Here is a 16,036-nt window from a genome sequence, read left to right on the forward strand (position 1 = left end):
TGCCTCTGGACTTATCTGGGGCCCGGTAGCGCTGAGATCAGGGCCCCGCAGGTGCCGTACGGACCCATAGCTGTCCACACCTGCCCCAAGCAGCCAACAGGCAAAGGGAAGTCTGGTTATCCCCACTTCCCAGATGAAGCCCAGAGAGAGCCAATGATCTACTCGGGGTCACCCAGGGAAGTTGGGGTGCAGCGGGGACCTGCCCCCGGGCTGAATCATTCTCTCTTACCTACAAGTCTATTGTGTGGAAGAGAGCGGCTCACCCCCCCACCCCCCCACATGCGCAGCCCCTGACACAGGCATTTCCTCAGAGCAGGGCTCTCCCTCAGCCCCTGGCAGGGTTCAGGAGCGAGCTGTTGAATTGACTGGCATTGTTTCAACTTTGGGAGCTGGATTGTGAAGGCTGGCCCTCACTGGCCATGGTGCAGCGCTCCACTACCCCAGTGGGCCAGCAGGAGGTGCTGTGATTCAGGGAGGCATAACCCCCTTTGAAAGTGTTGTAGCAGGCAATGGAGGAGGAGGTGGGGGAAGCTTGCTTCCCCTCCTCCCCTTGCACACTCATATTCACAATCTGGCCCTTGGTGAATTTAGTGCTGGTGAAAGGAGTTTTGCAGCTTTGGGTCAGGATCGAGCCCTGTCAGCCACGCCTAAGGACTAGCCGCCAGGCAGATTAATGAGCTCAGCTGGCTTGCAGTAGGACCCCCTGCTTGGCTGAAGTGAGGCTCCTATGCCTGCCTTTTTCCTAGCCTTGCTGTTCCCCTGCTCTAGTCCGTTCCTGCCTGTTCCCTTCCTCGGTTCCTGACTCTTGGCTCTGACTTCTGGTTCCTGACTGCTGTGGCTCCAACCAGTAAGTCTGACCACCCACACCCCAGTCCTGACACACTGAAGACTAAAGGCCTTTGTAGCAGGGGCAGGGTGAATTTCCCACACACATAACCCCTGCCAAATATACACGGTCTTTAGTAATTATTTGTCATTATTAAATGTGTATCAGCCATTACCTGAGATGTTCCCACCCCTACGGGTGAGTGGGGAATCAGGACCCATACAGTCTCTGGTCTCTGCTGAGACTGCCAGCTGTAATATTATTAAAAGCTACCACATGGCTCTGTTAAGAACATAAGAACAGCCATACTGGGTCAGACCAAAGGTCCATGCAGCCCAGTATCCTGTCTGCCGACAGTGGCCAGTGCCAAGTGCCCCAGAGGTAATGAACAGAACAGGTAATCATCAAGTGATCCATTCCTTGTTGCCCATTCCCAGCTTCTGGCAAACAGAGGCTAGGGACACCATCCCTGCCCATCCTGGCTAATAGCCATAGATGGACCTATCCTCCATGAATTTAGTTAGTTCTTTTTTTGAATCCTGTTATAGTCTTGGCCTTCACAATATCCTCTGGCAAGGAGTTCCACAGGTTGACTGTGCATTGTGTGAAAAAATAATTCCTTTTGCTTGTTTTAAACCTGCTGTCTATTAATTTCATTTGGTGACCCCTAGTTCTTGTGTTATGAGAAAAAGCAAATAACACTTCCTTTTTTACTTTCGCCACACCAGTCATGATTTTATAGACCTCTATCATATCCCCCCTTAGCTGTCTCTTTTCCAAGCTGAAAAGAGTTACCGGTGGTTTTACAAGTTTAACTGAACGTGTAGGCTGTTAGATCTTGGAGACATGCTTTGCTGTTAGTTGAGATGCAGTTTTTTTTAAAAACTGACCATACCACCGGAAGTTTGTTCTCCCTGCCTGTGAGTCTCTCTGACTGATTCAATTATGAGGCACAGAGCTGCTGCCTGTATGGTATACACACACAAGAGAAACATCACAGGATGTCACAACAGTACACCAACCAAGAGGTCCAGTTATGGCCACCTCCAGTCTTGCAAAATTATAAGACAGATCTGCAAAATCAGGTAATTACAAGTCAAGAGGGTTTTTAATTGCATTTTTTTCCGCCTTCCAGAATTGCCAGACTAGATCAGACCATAGTCCATCCACTTTGTACCCTGTCTCCAATAGAGGCCCGCGCCAGATGCTTCAGGAGATGGTGCCAGAACCCCACAGTAGGCAGATGTGAGAGAAGCTCCTGCCCACATTAGAACTCAACCTCACCTATCAGTCTCCTTACCCACAGCTGTCACTGCTTTCTTCATTCTCTTGGCTCCTTCCTCCTCCTAAAGAGGCGAACAGGCTGGCTAACCTAGTGAGGAGGGCTTTAAACTAGCTTCACCGGGGAAGGAGACCCAAAGCCCTGAGGTAAGTGGGGACGAGGGATACCGGGAGGAAGCATGAGCAGGAGAACGCGAGAGGGGAGGGCTCCTGCCTCATACTAAGAAAGCAGGACAAACAGTGAGTGATCTCAAGCGCCTACACACAAATGCAAGAAGCCTGGGAAAAAAGCAGGGAGAACTAGAAGTCCTGGCACAGTCAAGGAATTACGATGTGATTGGAATAACAGAGTCTTGGTGGGATAACTCACATGACTGGAGTACTATCATGGATGGATATAAGCTGTTCAGGAAGGACAGAAAGGGCAGAAAAGGTGAGGGAGTTCCACTGTATGTAAGGGAGCAGTATGATGGCCCAGAGCTCCGGTATGAAATTGCAGAAAAACCTGAGAGTCTCTGGATTGAGTTTAGAAGCGTGAGCAACAAGGGTGATGTCATGGTGGGAGTCTACTATAGACCACCAGATCAGGGGGATGAGGTGGACAAGGCTTTCTTCTGGCAACTAACCGAAGTTAGTAGATTGCAGGCCCTGGTTCTCATGGGAGACTTCAATCACCCTGATATCTGCTGGGAGAGCAATACAGCAATGCACAGGCAATCCAGGAAGTTTTTGGAAAATGTAGGGGACAATTTCCTGGTGCAAGTGCTGGAGGAACCAACTAGGGGCAGAGCTCTTCTTGACCTGCTGCTCACAAACTGGGAAGAATTAGTAGGGGAAGCAAAAGTGGATGGGAACCTGGGAGGCAGTGACCATGAGATGGTCGAGTTCAGGATCCTGACACAGGGAAGAAAGGAGAGCAGCAGAATACAGACCCTGGACTTCAGAAAAGCAGACTTTGACTCCCTCAGGGAACTGATGGGCAGGATGCCCTGGGAGAATAACATGAGGAGAAAAGGAGTCCAGGAGAGATGGCTGTATTTTAAAGAATCCTTACTGAGGTTACAGGGACAAACCATCCCGTTGTGTAGAAAGAATAGTAAATATGGCAGGCGACCAGCTTGGCTTAACAGTGAAATCCTTGCTGATCTTGAACACAAAAAAGAAGCTTACAAGAAGTAGAAAATTGGACAAATGATCAGGGAAGAGTATAAAAATATTGCTCGGGGATGCAGGAGTGAAATCAGGATGGCCAAATCACACCTGGAGTTGCAGCGAGCAAGAGATGTTAAGAGTAACAAGAAGGGTTTCTTCAGGTATGTTAGCAACAAGAAGAAAGTCAAGGAAAGCGTGGGTCCCTTACTGAATAAAGGAGGCAACCTAGTGACAGAGGATGTGGAAAGAGCTAGTGTACTCAATGCTTTTTTTTTGCCTCTTCATGAACTAGGTCAGCTCTCAGACTACTGCACTGGGCAGCACAGCATGGGGAGGAGGTGACCAGCGCTCTGTGGAGAAAGAAGTGGTTTGGGACTATTTAGAAAAGCTGGACATGCACAAGTCCATGGGGCCGGATGCGTTGCATCCGAGAGTGCTAAAGGAGTTAGCGGATGTGATTGCAGAACCATTGGCCATTATCTTTGAAAACTCATGGCGAGCGGGGGAGGTCCCGGACGACTGGAAAAAGGTTAATGTAGTGCCCATCTTTAAAAAAGGGAAGAAGGAGGATCCTGGGAACTACAGGCCATTCAGCCTCACCTCAGTCCCTGGAAAAATCGTGGAGCAGGTCCTCAAGGAATCAATTCTGAAGCACTTAGAGGAGAAGAAAGTGAGCAGGAACAGTCAGCATGGATTCACCAAGGGCAAGTCATGCCTGACTAATCTAATTGCCTTCTATGACGAGATAACTGGCTCTGTGGATGAGGGGAAACCAGTGGATGTGTTGTTCCTTGACTTTAGCAAAGCTTTTGACACGATCTCCCACAGTATTCTTGCCAGCAAGTTAAAGAAATATGAGCTGGATGAATGGACTATAAGGTGGATAGAAAGCTGGCTAGATTGTCGGGCTCAACGGGTAGTGATCAATGGCTCCATATCTAGTTGGCAGCCGGTATCAAGTGGAGTGCCCCAAGGGTCGGTCCTGGGGCTGGTTTTGTTCAATATCTTCATTAATGATCTGGAGGATGGCTTGGACTGCACCCTCAGCAAGTTTGCAGATGACACTAAACTGGGAGGAGAGGTAGATACACTGGAAGGTAGGGATAGGATACAGAGTGACCTAGACAAATTAGAGGATTGGGCCAAAAGAAATTTGATGAGATTCAATAAGGATAAGTGCAGAGTCCTGCACTTAGGACGGAAGAATCCCATGCACCGCTACAGACTAGAGACAGAATGGATAGGCAGCAGTTCTGCAGAAAAGGACCGAGGGGTTACAGTGGATGAGAAGCTGGATATGAGTCAACAGTGTGCCCTTGTTGCCAAAAAGGCCAATGGCATTTTGGGATGTATAAGTAGGGGCATTGCCAGCAGATCAAGGGAAGTGATCGTTCCGCTCTATTCGATATTGGTGAGGCCTCATCTGGAGTACTGTGTCCAGTTTTGGGCCCCACTCTACAAGAAGGATGTGGAAAAATTGGAAAGTGTCCAGCAGAGGGCAACAAAAATGATTAAGGGACTGGAACACATGACTTATGAGGAGAGGCTGAGGGAACTGGGATTGTTTAGTCTGTGGAAGAGAAGAATGAGGGGGGATTTGATAGCGGCTTTCAACTACCTGAAAGGGGGTTCCAAAGAGGATGGCTCTAGACTGTTCTCAGTGGTAGCAGATGACAAAATAAGGAGTAATGGTCACAAGTTGCAGTGGGGGAGGTTTAGGTTGGATATTAAGAAAAACTTTTTCACGAGGAGGGTGGTGAAACACTGGAATGCGTTACCTAGGGAGGTGGTGGAATCTCCTTCCTTAGAGGTTTTTGAGGTCAGGCTTGACAAAGCCCTGGCTGGGATGATTTAATTGGTGTTGGTCCTGCTTTGAGCAGGGGGTTGGACTAGATGACCCCCTGAGGTCCCTTCCAACCCTGATATTCTATGATTCTATGAGGCCAGATTCACCTCTCATTTACACCGCTATAAGGCCAAGAGTAACTTCAAGGAAGTCAATGGAATTACACTGGTGTAAAACCAGGCTAAGAAAGCTCAGAATCAGGCCCCCTGACCACAGGAAGTAACCTTCCCCTTCCTCTCCATCAGCCATGGCACGGGTTCTCCAGAGCACCATGAACCAGCTACTCACCTGCTAGCCTCGGCAAACAGAAGGTGGCTGCATGCATTTAATCAAGCTGAGATTCCCACTGGCTAGAACAGTTTAGTGGATGAAAGCACTGATCACAGAAGTAAGCAATCACGCTGTGGGTTAAAGAAGAACTAAAAAGCAGTGAGAGGCAGCAGAAAGCAAAACAGGGAAAATAAACAAACCTCAGCTCATGCCGTGGGCTAGCCTGTGTTTCAGTGGCTATTGCTGAGAGAGCAGCTGGCTGGGTCTTGACACCGGTTGGAATGAATCCTGGTGGGGTGGAATGAGTGTTTAGCCAACACAAGAAGCTTGGTAAATTAATGCAGCCCACTTAATTAGTGGAGTGGGTAGCTCCCTACCCTGGGCCTTAGGGCTGCTTCTAGTCTTAGCTCTTGGGCCAGTGCCTCCATTTCTCCTTCTGTAAAATGGGGCCAGTAATAATACTGACCTCCTGGTGAAGTGTTTTGAGATCAGCTGAGCAAGAGCTGGGTGTTGTTATTATTATTACCCTGGGAAGCTCCTATTTCTCCCTGTCCACCTTTTCACTGAACCTGGCCCTCCTGGCAAAGAGGGATGCACAGCAAAATGAAAAGGCCACAGGTGTAAATCAGAGACAAGAACCAGTGGCCGGATTGTCAGCCAGCATAGGGCTGAGGGTCAGACCATGAGTTTTCTAATATGCTACAGGACACTGACTGAGGCTTCACATTTAAGCCTGACTTGTGAGAATGTATGTGAAAGAGCAAATTGACCCCCGTCTCTCACAGTTCAAAGGCAAGCTCTATTGGTAGGTGTGTTTTGGTGATTTCAGTTACTGGGATTTCAGTCCTGTCAACCCCAAGTGTTCAAAAGTCAGACCCCCAAATTCATGAGAGTACCTTAAAAATCAGAAAGGTTGGGCTATTTTTATTTGCCGTCTGTTCTTTTTTAACCTTTAGCGTTTCCCCTTTCCAGCTTTTCTCCCCAGACACGAAGGACCAGAGTCTTACTTTTTTTTTTTTAACATAAGCTGAGATTCTCATGTAATAACATGACTCCAGGTGCTGGTGCTTTTAGAAAAAACATTGACTATCACAAGACTGGTGAAGTCTGGCAACACTGAGATTTCCAACAATGTTCAGGAAATCTTTTCTAGTAACCAAGGAGCTTCCAAAGCCAAAGTCAAGCAACCCCACACTGCTAGATGAATAGGATTCGGATATTATCCAGACCACTTATGGACTGCAGCTGTGCACTGTGCACATTGCAGGTGGCTTTAAAGTTTGCCTGTGCATGACCCTGATCCTGCTGTAGCTCTCTGCAGGCCAGTGCCCCTAAGTAGCCATGCCAGGTTGCAGCAGCCACACGGGGCTTTAAAAGACTATCAAGGATCAGGATAGCGTAGTGTCCCAGCCAAGTCCTCTCTCCTGGACCCTGCAGGCAGCAGGGGTGATGCATGGCAGGAGATCCCCTGTGTCACCAGAGGATCTCATACCCGGGAGCAGCCTTCCCCGGGCTAGCTAGTGCGGTGGTTAAGCCAGCTCCAGGGCCAGGTCATGCTGGCGATGTGGACGGAGCTCCTCTCATGGGGTTCTCCCAGACTTTTTCCACGGAGACAGGTGCTGGTGGCGGTTAAACCCCTGCCCCAGCATAGAATCATAGAATCATAGACTATCAGGGCTGGAAGGGACCTCAGGAGGTCATCTAGTCCAACCCCCTGCTCAAAGCAGGACCGATCCCCGACTAAATCATCCCAGCCAGGGCTTTGTCAAGCCTGCCCTTAAAAACTTCCAGGGAAGGAGATTCCACCACCTCCCTAGGTAACGCATTCCAGTGTTTCACCACCCTCGTCATGAAAAAGTTTTTCCTAATATCCAACCTAAATCTCCCCCACTGCAACTTGAGACCATTACTCCTTGTTCTGTCCTCTTCTACCACTGAGAACTGTCTAGATCCATCCTCTTTGGAACCCCCTTTCAGGTAGTTGAAAGCAGCTATCAAATCCCCCTCATTCTTCTCTTCTGAAGACTAAACATCCTCAGTTCCCTCAGCCTCTCCTCATAACTCATGTGTTCCAGTCCCCTAATCATTTTTGTTGCCCTCCACTGGACTCTTTCCAATTTTTCCACATCTTTCTTGTAGTGTGGGGCCCAAAACTGGACATAATACTCCAGATGAGGCCTCACCAATGTCGAATAGAGGGGAACGATCAAGTCCCTCGATCTGCTGGCAATGCCCCTTCTTATACATCCCAAAATGCCATTGGCCTTCTTGGCAACAAGGGCACACTGTTGACTCATATCCAGCTTCTCGTCCACTGTAACCCCTCGGTCCTTTTCTGCAGAACTGCTGCCTAGCCATTCGGTCCCTAATCTGTAGCGGTGCATGGAATTATTCCGTCCTAAGTGCAGGACTCCGCACTTGTCCTTGTTGAACCTCATCAGATTTCTTTTGGCCCAGTCCTCCAATTTGTCTAGGGTCCTCTGTATCCTATCCCTACCCTCCAGTGTATCTACCTCTCCTCCCAGTTTAGTGTCATCTGCAAACTTGCTGAGGGTGCAATCCACACCATCCTCCAGATCATTTATAAAGATATTGAACAAAACCAGCCCCAGGACCGACCCCTGGGGTACTCCACTTGATACTGGCTGCCAACTAGATATGGAGCCATTGATCACTACCCGTTGAGCCCGACAATCTAGCCAGCTTTCTATCCACCTTATAGTCCATTCATCCAGCCCATACTTCTTTAACTTGCTGGCAAGAATACTGTGGGAGATCGTGTCAAAAGCTTTGCTAAAGTCAAGGAACAACACGTCCACTGCTTTCCCTTCATCCACAGAGCCAGTTATCTCGTCATAGAAGGCAATTAGATTAGTCAGGCATGACTTGCCCTTGGTGAATCCATGCTGACTGTTCTTGCTCACTTTCCTCTCCTCTAAGTGCTTCAGAATTGATTCTTTGAGGACCTGCTCCATGATTTTTCCAGGGACTGAGGTGAGGCTGACTGGCCTATAGTTCCCAGGATCCTCCTTCTTCCCTTTTTTAAAGATGGGCACATTAGCCTTTTTCCAGTCATCTGGGACCTCTCCCAATCGCCATGAGTTTTCAAAGATAATGGCCAATGGCTCTGCAATCACATCCGCCAACTCCTTTAGCACTCTCAGATGCAGCGCATCCTGCCCCATGGACTTGTGCTCGTCCAGCTTTTCTAAATAGTCCCAAACCACTTCTTTCTCTACCAAGGGCTGGTCACCTCCTCTCCATGCTGTGCTGCCCAGTGCAGTAGTCTGGGAGCTGACCTTGTTCGTGAAGACAGAGGCAAAAAAAGCATTGAGTACATTAGCTTTTTCCACATCCTCTGTCACAAGGTTGCCTCCCTCATTCAGTAAGGGGCCCACACTTTCCTTGATTTTCTTCTTGTTGTTAACATACCTAAAAAACCCTTCTTGTTACTCTTAACATCTCTTGCTCGCTGCAACTCCAGGTGTGATTTGTCCTTCCTGATTTCACTCCTCAAGCCTGAGCAATATTTTTATACTCATCCCTGGTCATTTGTCCAATCTTCCACTTCTTGTAAGCTTCTTTTTTGTATTTAAGAGCATCAAGGATTTCACTGTTAAGCCAAGCTGGTCGCCTGCCATATTTACTATTCTTTCTACACAACGGGATGGTTTGTCCCTGTAACCTCAATAAGGATTCTTTAAAATACAGTCAGCTCTTCTGGACTCCTTTCCCCGTCATGTTATTCTCCCAGGGCATCCTGCCCATCAGTTTCCTGAGGTAGTCAAAGTCTGTTTTTCTGAAGTCCAGGGTCTGTATTTCTTCCTTGTGTCAGGATCCTGAACTCGACCATCTCATGGTCACTGCCTCCCAGGTTCCCATCCACTTTTGCTTCCCCTACTAATTCTTCCCAGTTTGTGAGCAGCAGGTCAAGAAGAGCTCTGCCCCTAGTTGGTTCCTCCAGCACTTGCACCAGGAAATTGTCCCCTACATTTTCCAAAAACTTCCTGGATTGCCTGTGCACTGCTGTATTGCTCTCCCAGCAGATATCAGGGTGATTGAAGTCTCCCATGAGAACCAAGGCCTGCGATCTAGTAACTTTGGTTAGTTGCCGGAAGAAAGCCTTGTCCACCTCATCCCCCTGATCTGGTGGTCTATAGTAGACTCCCACCACGACATTACCCTTGTTGCTCACACTTCTAAACTTAATCCAGAGACTCAGGTTTTTCTGCAGTTTCATATTTGAGCTCTGAGCAGTCATACTGCTCCCTTACATACAGTGGAACTCCCCCACCTTTTCTGCCCTTCCTGTCCTTCCTGAACAGCTTATATCCATCCATGACAATACTCCAGTCATGTGAGTTATCCCACCAAGTCTCTGTTATTCCAATCACATCATAATTCCTTGACTGTGCCAGGACTTCCAGTTCTCCCTGCTTGTTTCCCAGGCTTCGTGCATTGTCCCATCCTCCCCACCATGGAACGAGCAAGGGGTTGATCCTCAGACCCTGCAGCTCTCGGATGATATCTCTCTGTGCCCTTCCATGATTCTGGGCCCACCTGCCAGGATGCCCACTCCTTACCCATGCTGCCGAGGCATCTCCTGCCTTCTGTAAAGAGGATTCCCTAGTACCGGGGGATTCAGCTGATGTATCAACAAGTCAGGGGTGACAATACCAAGGCCTCAGCCCACTCCAGCCCCACAAGAGACCCCCAGACCCACTAGGGTCTCCTACAGGTGCTGGGACAGTGGGAATGGTGCCAACACCACCCCTTCCACATAGGAATGCCGTGATCCCAGTACAGGCATCAGGGACACAGCGTGGGCTGTTTATTTCTCTGTTCTAACATGAAAGTGCCACTTTCCATTAGCCCTCAAGAACCTGGCTGATTATCGTGTCCCTGGATGACTTTGATGCAAAGCTGGTTCAGGCTCAGGTTAGCAACACTGCGCAGTAGCAACCGATGAGAACTCTGCAGACACAGTCAGTGTAATCTCACCCATTGATGGAAACCAGGCCCTGGGGTGGCTGGAGATCAAACCAGAATGCCTCCTCCCCATCATTTTAAAATTTACTGCTGAAGAGGCATTAAAACATACATAATTCAGAAACATTGGATAGAGAATTCAATGCTAAAAGGAAGAGGAGCACACACTTAAAAAATAATCAAGCTAATCAATGGGGGCCGGATTCCACGCCCCGCTACATCCATGCCAATCTAAAGTCACTCGATTGACTTGACCAGCAGTAGTCCAGATTTTCACCAATGTAAACAAGATCCAAATGTGGCTTGGTTATTTTTCTAGCAACAGACGTACCCTCTCAGCTAATCAGTTCCATACATGACAAGTATACCAGGCCAATTTAGCTACGTCCCTATTATTGCATTAATCCCATCAGTGTCAGAACAGCCAAGTACACCGTTCAGATTGGAAAGGCAAAAAGCACAGCAGTAATAATAAAGAGAATGAGTTTGTTTACTTGATTAAGCCTCCGCTGGTTTGATGCTGCAGGGAGACAATTGCTTGTTAATATTTTCCCCGCCCACCAAGGAAACAAAACCAAAAGGCATTGCATTAGAAAATAAAGGCCGCTCTGATTTTTTTTTCTTTTTTTTAATGCCGGAAAAGGTTTATCTGTCTCCAAAAAGAAGTGCTTGTTGGGGAAAAAAAAGTGGGAAGAACTCGCAGGCTTCCCTGCTCCCAACTATTAGCAATAATAATTATAATTAATACCAATAAAGCACTCACCCTCTGATGTCCCCCACTTGCGAGCCCCCCACTGCCACAGAATGAGGGGGTTTCAACAAAGAAGTACAGTGGGCACCCACGCTTTGAGGAGGCAAGAACAGTGCAGGCGCTGATGTGAATTGTGTTGTGATTGGTATGTTGTGCGTTCTGAGTGGCGGTTTGAATGGAATGCAATGTTCCCAGTCTGGAGACGGATGACTAGAGTACTCCGAATGTATTATTATTGTCATTATTTTTTTTACACATCTCTAGCTCTCCTTCCGACCACCCTTCCCGCAGACGTTGCTTCCAGAAAAACAACCAACTGGCCAACAACCAACTGGCCGCAGGCAGAGCTGAGAGGGTTTGTGCACTGTTTCCTTAAATCTATAGCAGGAAGGCTGGGGGGTTGAGGCTGGGGAAGCCTCTAATCTAGGCTGCCCTTTTCAGTGAAGGAGGGAGAAAGGCTGGGCAGCTTATGGATAACGCTGTGGGTTTGTCAGCTCAAGCTATAACCCAGTGTTGCCCCTAAAACAGCACCCGTTCATGCACAAAAATCTCTCGCTTGAGTAAAGTGGTGCTTTAAATTCCAGCTCTCTGGCCCATCCAGGCAGTGGGAAGGGGGAAGATTGGGTGTGGCTGACACTCAGCCAGTAATGCAGTGGGGATGCTGTGACAGGTTCAATCACAGAACCCCCCTTGGGATTGTCACCTGATGTGCTGAGACTACCTCTGGGCCCATTTTCTCTGCCACTTTGGGCCTCCAGTACCCTGCCTTGTTGGGCCTCCAGAATGCCAGTCTGCTCCAACACAGACCCGGGGTCTGAACCATGCGCGCCAAAGCTGCAGAATTAACTGAAAACAGCTCAAGTGCTCCTGTCTCCAGCACCCAGACACCCAATTCCCAATGGGGTCCAAACACCAAATGAATCCATTTTACTCTGTATAAAGCTTATACAGGGTCAGCTCATGAATTGTCTGCCCTCTATAACACTGATAGAGAGATATGCACAGCTGTTTGCTCCTGTAGGTATTAATTACCTACTCTGGGTTAATTAATAAGCAAAAGTGATTTTATTAAGTATAAAAAGTAGGATTTAAGTGGTTCCAAGTAATAACAGACAGAACAAAGTAAGTTACCAAGCAAAATAATACAAAACACGCAAGTCTAAGCCCAATACATTAGGAAACAGAGTACAAATAAAATCTCACCCTCAGAGATGTTCCAATAAGCTTCTTTCACAGACGGGACTCCTTCCTAGTCTGGGCCCAATCCTTTCCCCTGGTACAGTTCTTGTCATCTCCAGCTCAGATGGTAACTAGGGAATTTCTCATGACTGGCACCTCCTTTGTTCTGTTCCACCCCCTTTGGCACAAGGCAGGAATCTTTTGTCTCTCTGGGTTCCCACCCCTCCTTCTAAATGGAAAAGCACCGGGTTTAAGATGGATTCCAGTACCAGGAGACATGGTCACATGTCCGGGGAGATCCAAAACCTTCATTCTTCCTGGTCTGACTCACAGGAAGGCTTGCACGTAAACAGAGCCATTTGCAACCAATTGTTCTAGTTGATGGGAGCCATCAAGGTTACAAACCACCATTAATGGCCCACACTTTGCATAATTACAATAGGACCTCAGAGTTATATTCCATCTTTCTATTTTCAGATACAAGAATGATACATTTATACAAAATGGATGACCACACTCAGTAGATTATAAACTTTGTAATTATACCTTACAAGAGACCTTTTGCATGAAGCATATTCCAGTTACATTATATTCACACTCATTAGCATATTTTCATAAAATCATATAGAGTGCAACATCACAGATGCAGCTACAGCTGGAGTTAGCATAAGTCACCAACTACTAATCTAGTCCCGCTGGGCACCTTCAGTGTTTTGCAAGGCTAAGCGGAGAGGAGTTGCTCAAGATGGCTGTTGCAGTGAAGACAAGCCCATTGTTTTCTTTATTACAGTAAAGTTCCTTGTTCAGTATTAGAAGAAAACAACTGCCTTGTGACTTTACTGGAGTCTTGGGGTGTGGCCAAGTGGTAAATAATGAAGAGGACAGGTCACTGAGCAATCTGAATCACTTGTTAAGCAGGGTACAAGCAAATAATATGTATTATAATATGGCTAATGTATACATCTGAGAACAAAGAATGTAGGCCATGCTTACAGGATGGGGGACGGGGGAAGCAGCGACTCGGAAAAAGCTTTCGGGGTTTGGGTAGATAATTAGCTGAACATGCGTGCCCAGTGTGATGCTGTGGCCAAAAGGGCTAATGCCATCCTGGGCTGCATAAAAAGGGGAATCTCGAGTAGGAGCAGAGAAGTTATTTTACCTCTGAATTTGCCACTGGTGCAACTGCTTCTGGAATCCTGTGCCCAGTTTGGGTAGCTGCAATTGAAAAAGGATGTTGATAAATTGGAGAGGTTCAGAGAAGAGCCACAAGAATGACTAAAGGATTAGAAAACCTGCCTTATTGTGATAGACTCAAAAGGTTAAGGGGTGACTTGATCACAGTCTATACGCCTCCACGGGGAACAAATATTTGATAATGGGCTGTTCAGTCTATCAGAGGAAGGTCTAACACTATCCAATGGCTGGAAGTTGAAGCAGGCCAAATTCAGACTGGAGATAAGGCAGAAACTTTTAGCAGCATGTGTAATTAACCACTGGAACAATTTACCAAAGGTCGTGGTGGATTCTCCATTACTGACAATTTTTAAATCAAGCCTGGCTGTTTTTCTAAGCAGTATGCACTAGGAATTGATTTGGGGCAGTTCTCTGCAGTGTGCTATACAGGAGGTCAGACTAGATGATCAGAAAGGTCCCGCTGGCCTTGAAATCTATGAATCACAGGCTAGCATCATGAATAATTCCCCAGGGTTGTGGGCTGGTTTGCACAGCCCATGCAGAAGTTCACGCTGTCACGCCTTTGCGGCTCTGGAACCTGAGCTAGCCAGATTAGAGCTAGCTCCGGGTGTCAGCTCAAGCTGTAATCCCACCATGTGATTGCAGTGGAGTTGACCAGAAGCTGCTGTGGTGGGGGCCAGTTCTGCTCCAGACTAGTTCACGTTGCGAGTCTTCACAGTAAGGCTCTAGGCAGGGCAGATACTGCAAATGCAGCACCTTCTGCCTGTTCTCAGCTGTGCACCTCACTATGCAGCCGACATGCTTTCCTTTAGCACCTTGATTTGAGCTGCCCTCCTGCATCTGTCTTGTAGATGGTAAACTGAGGCAGGGAGGACATTTCTCCCCAGGGTCACGTAGAGTTAGGAGTGCAGCCGGGATTCAAACCAGGAGGGCCAAGCCCATGTTATTTCCATTGGCCATGCAGCCTCCCCTTATGGCAAATACAGGACCCACACAAACTCGTTGGGGTAGGCGTTCGTCCTTTTGGTTGACAACTGCCACTGATACCCCAGGGGAAATATCTCTCTAGGGCCAGCGTGTGACATGAAAGCACAGGGGGCTGCAGGCAGCATCTCTGCACATCCCTAGCACGTGCAGGGAGCTGTCTCACCCCACTGCAGGTGGCCAGGGGAGCTCTTCCCCACAGCTTGCCTCTTGCCCCTCCTGTAGAGGCCGGTGCACAGGGGGGTTGCTGTGCTCTGGGGACCCCAGGGTTCTGGGGGGAGCCCACACTCTTAAAGGTTCAGGCTCAAACTCAGCCCTGACGGGACTCCACTAGAGAATGATGAGCTGCACCGGGGATCAGTCCAGCCCATTGTTCTTTTGATGGTCTGTCTGGGTTTTAGGCGCTCTTTCTCCCATTGCACTCATTCTGGTGTCGGTCTAGTTAGCCCTTTTCCCCTCTTCTGATGTTTTGTGCCTGATTCTGATCTCACACAGGGTTAGCTCCAGGGATCTCAGGGGAATAAACCCCATTTTACCCCAGTGTCAGTGAGATATGAATCATGTTCTTTCTATTTAGCTTTCTTTCCCTACCTCTCTCACTCCCTCCTTTTCTTTCTTTCTTTCTTTCTTTCTTTCTTTCTTTCTTTCTTTCTTTCTTTCTTTCTTTCTTTCTTTCTTTCTTTCTATTTCTGCTCCCCTCCCCTCTCTCAGCAGTATGGGAGCTGGCCGCTCACTTCCCGCCCTGGTTTTCTTTTCTCCCTTTGCCCAGTGTCTCCTCTGCTTGCCAGCACTGGCTCAGCTCCACAGATGGCAGGGAGATTGAGAGCCTCTCACCTCCCCTCCTGTTCTGCTCTCCAGCTTGTCATCCTCTCCCCCGCTCGTGCCACCCATCCAATCAGTCTGGGCACGAGGGCACCATGTGTCTAGCTCAGTGCTCTGCACCATGATGGCAAGCGATAAACAGTGGCAATCATAATAATCAGGCATCAGAGTCTCCTTTTCCTGTGACCCTCCTGGCCCCGCTCTTCTGTTTGTCCCTCTCCATGGTTCCAGCGACCCTCTGTCTGGATCTGTCTCTCCCACTGTCCCCATTCCGCTGTGTCTCTCAGTGCCAGTTCTCTTTCTCTCTCTCTTTGCTTCTGGCTCCCCTCCTTCCTTCCTTGCTGCCAACTCACCTTCCTTTAATTAGCAATACAAGGAAAACAGTTGTCATGGTATTTTCCACCAGCCAGACATTCCCCAGGAAGCCCAGAAGGAACCCCACACAACCCCCAGAAATGGGAGGGAACCAGTGCATTGCAGAAAGCAGAGCTGGAATCAGCCAAACTGGATCCAAAGCACCAAACGGTGCCATGCAGACCCAGCCTAATCTCCCGGCGACTTGGACTTTGGGCGCGGGGTTTGTGTGTGGAGTGAGACACAAGTTGTTATTTACATTGTGGGCTGAATTCATTGCTGGTGTCACTCCAGTGTTCGGTGGGATACAGTCGGGATGGAGCTAGCTCTGTGTGTGTGTGTGAGCACGCGTGCGCGGTGGAAGATGGGGGAGAAATGTTGCACAGTG

The 16,036-nt window shown here is 48.2% G+C and overlaps 1 protein-coding gene across 2 annotated transcripts in view; it reads right to left on the reverse strand.

Moving 5' to 3' along the window:
- The window catches only part of LOC311516358 (uncharacterized protein), a 116,522-nt gene that overhangs the window by 80,777 nt on the left and 19,709 nt on the right, over positions 1 to 16,036 (reverse strand). For both annotated transcript variants that reach the window (XR_014710390.1, XM_084620340.1), the window contains one exon: positions 13,454 to 13,509. Coding sequence is in view for 1 of the 2 variants with exons in the window: in XM_084620340.1 (XP_084476466.1) it covers positions 13,454 to 13,509 (56 nt within the window). In the remaining variant the exon portion in view is untranslated. The remainder of the gene's footprint in view (positions 1 to 13,453; positions 13,510 to 16,036) is intronic.

The sequence above is a fragment of the Lepidochelys olivacea genome, assembly GCF_965140295.1.
Source record: "Lepidochelys olivacea isolate rLepOli2 genome assembly, chromosome: 2".
Classification (NCBI taxonomy): Eukaryota; Metazoa; Chordata; order Testudines; family Cheloniidae; genus Lepidochelys; species Lepidochelys olivacea.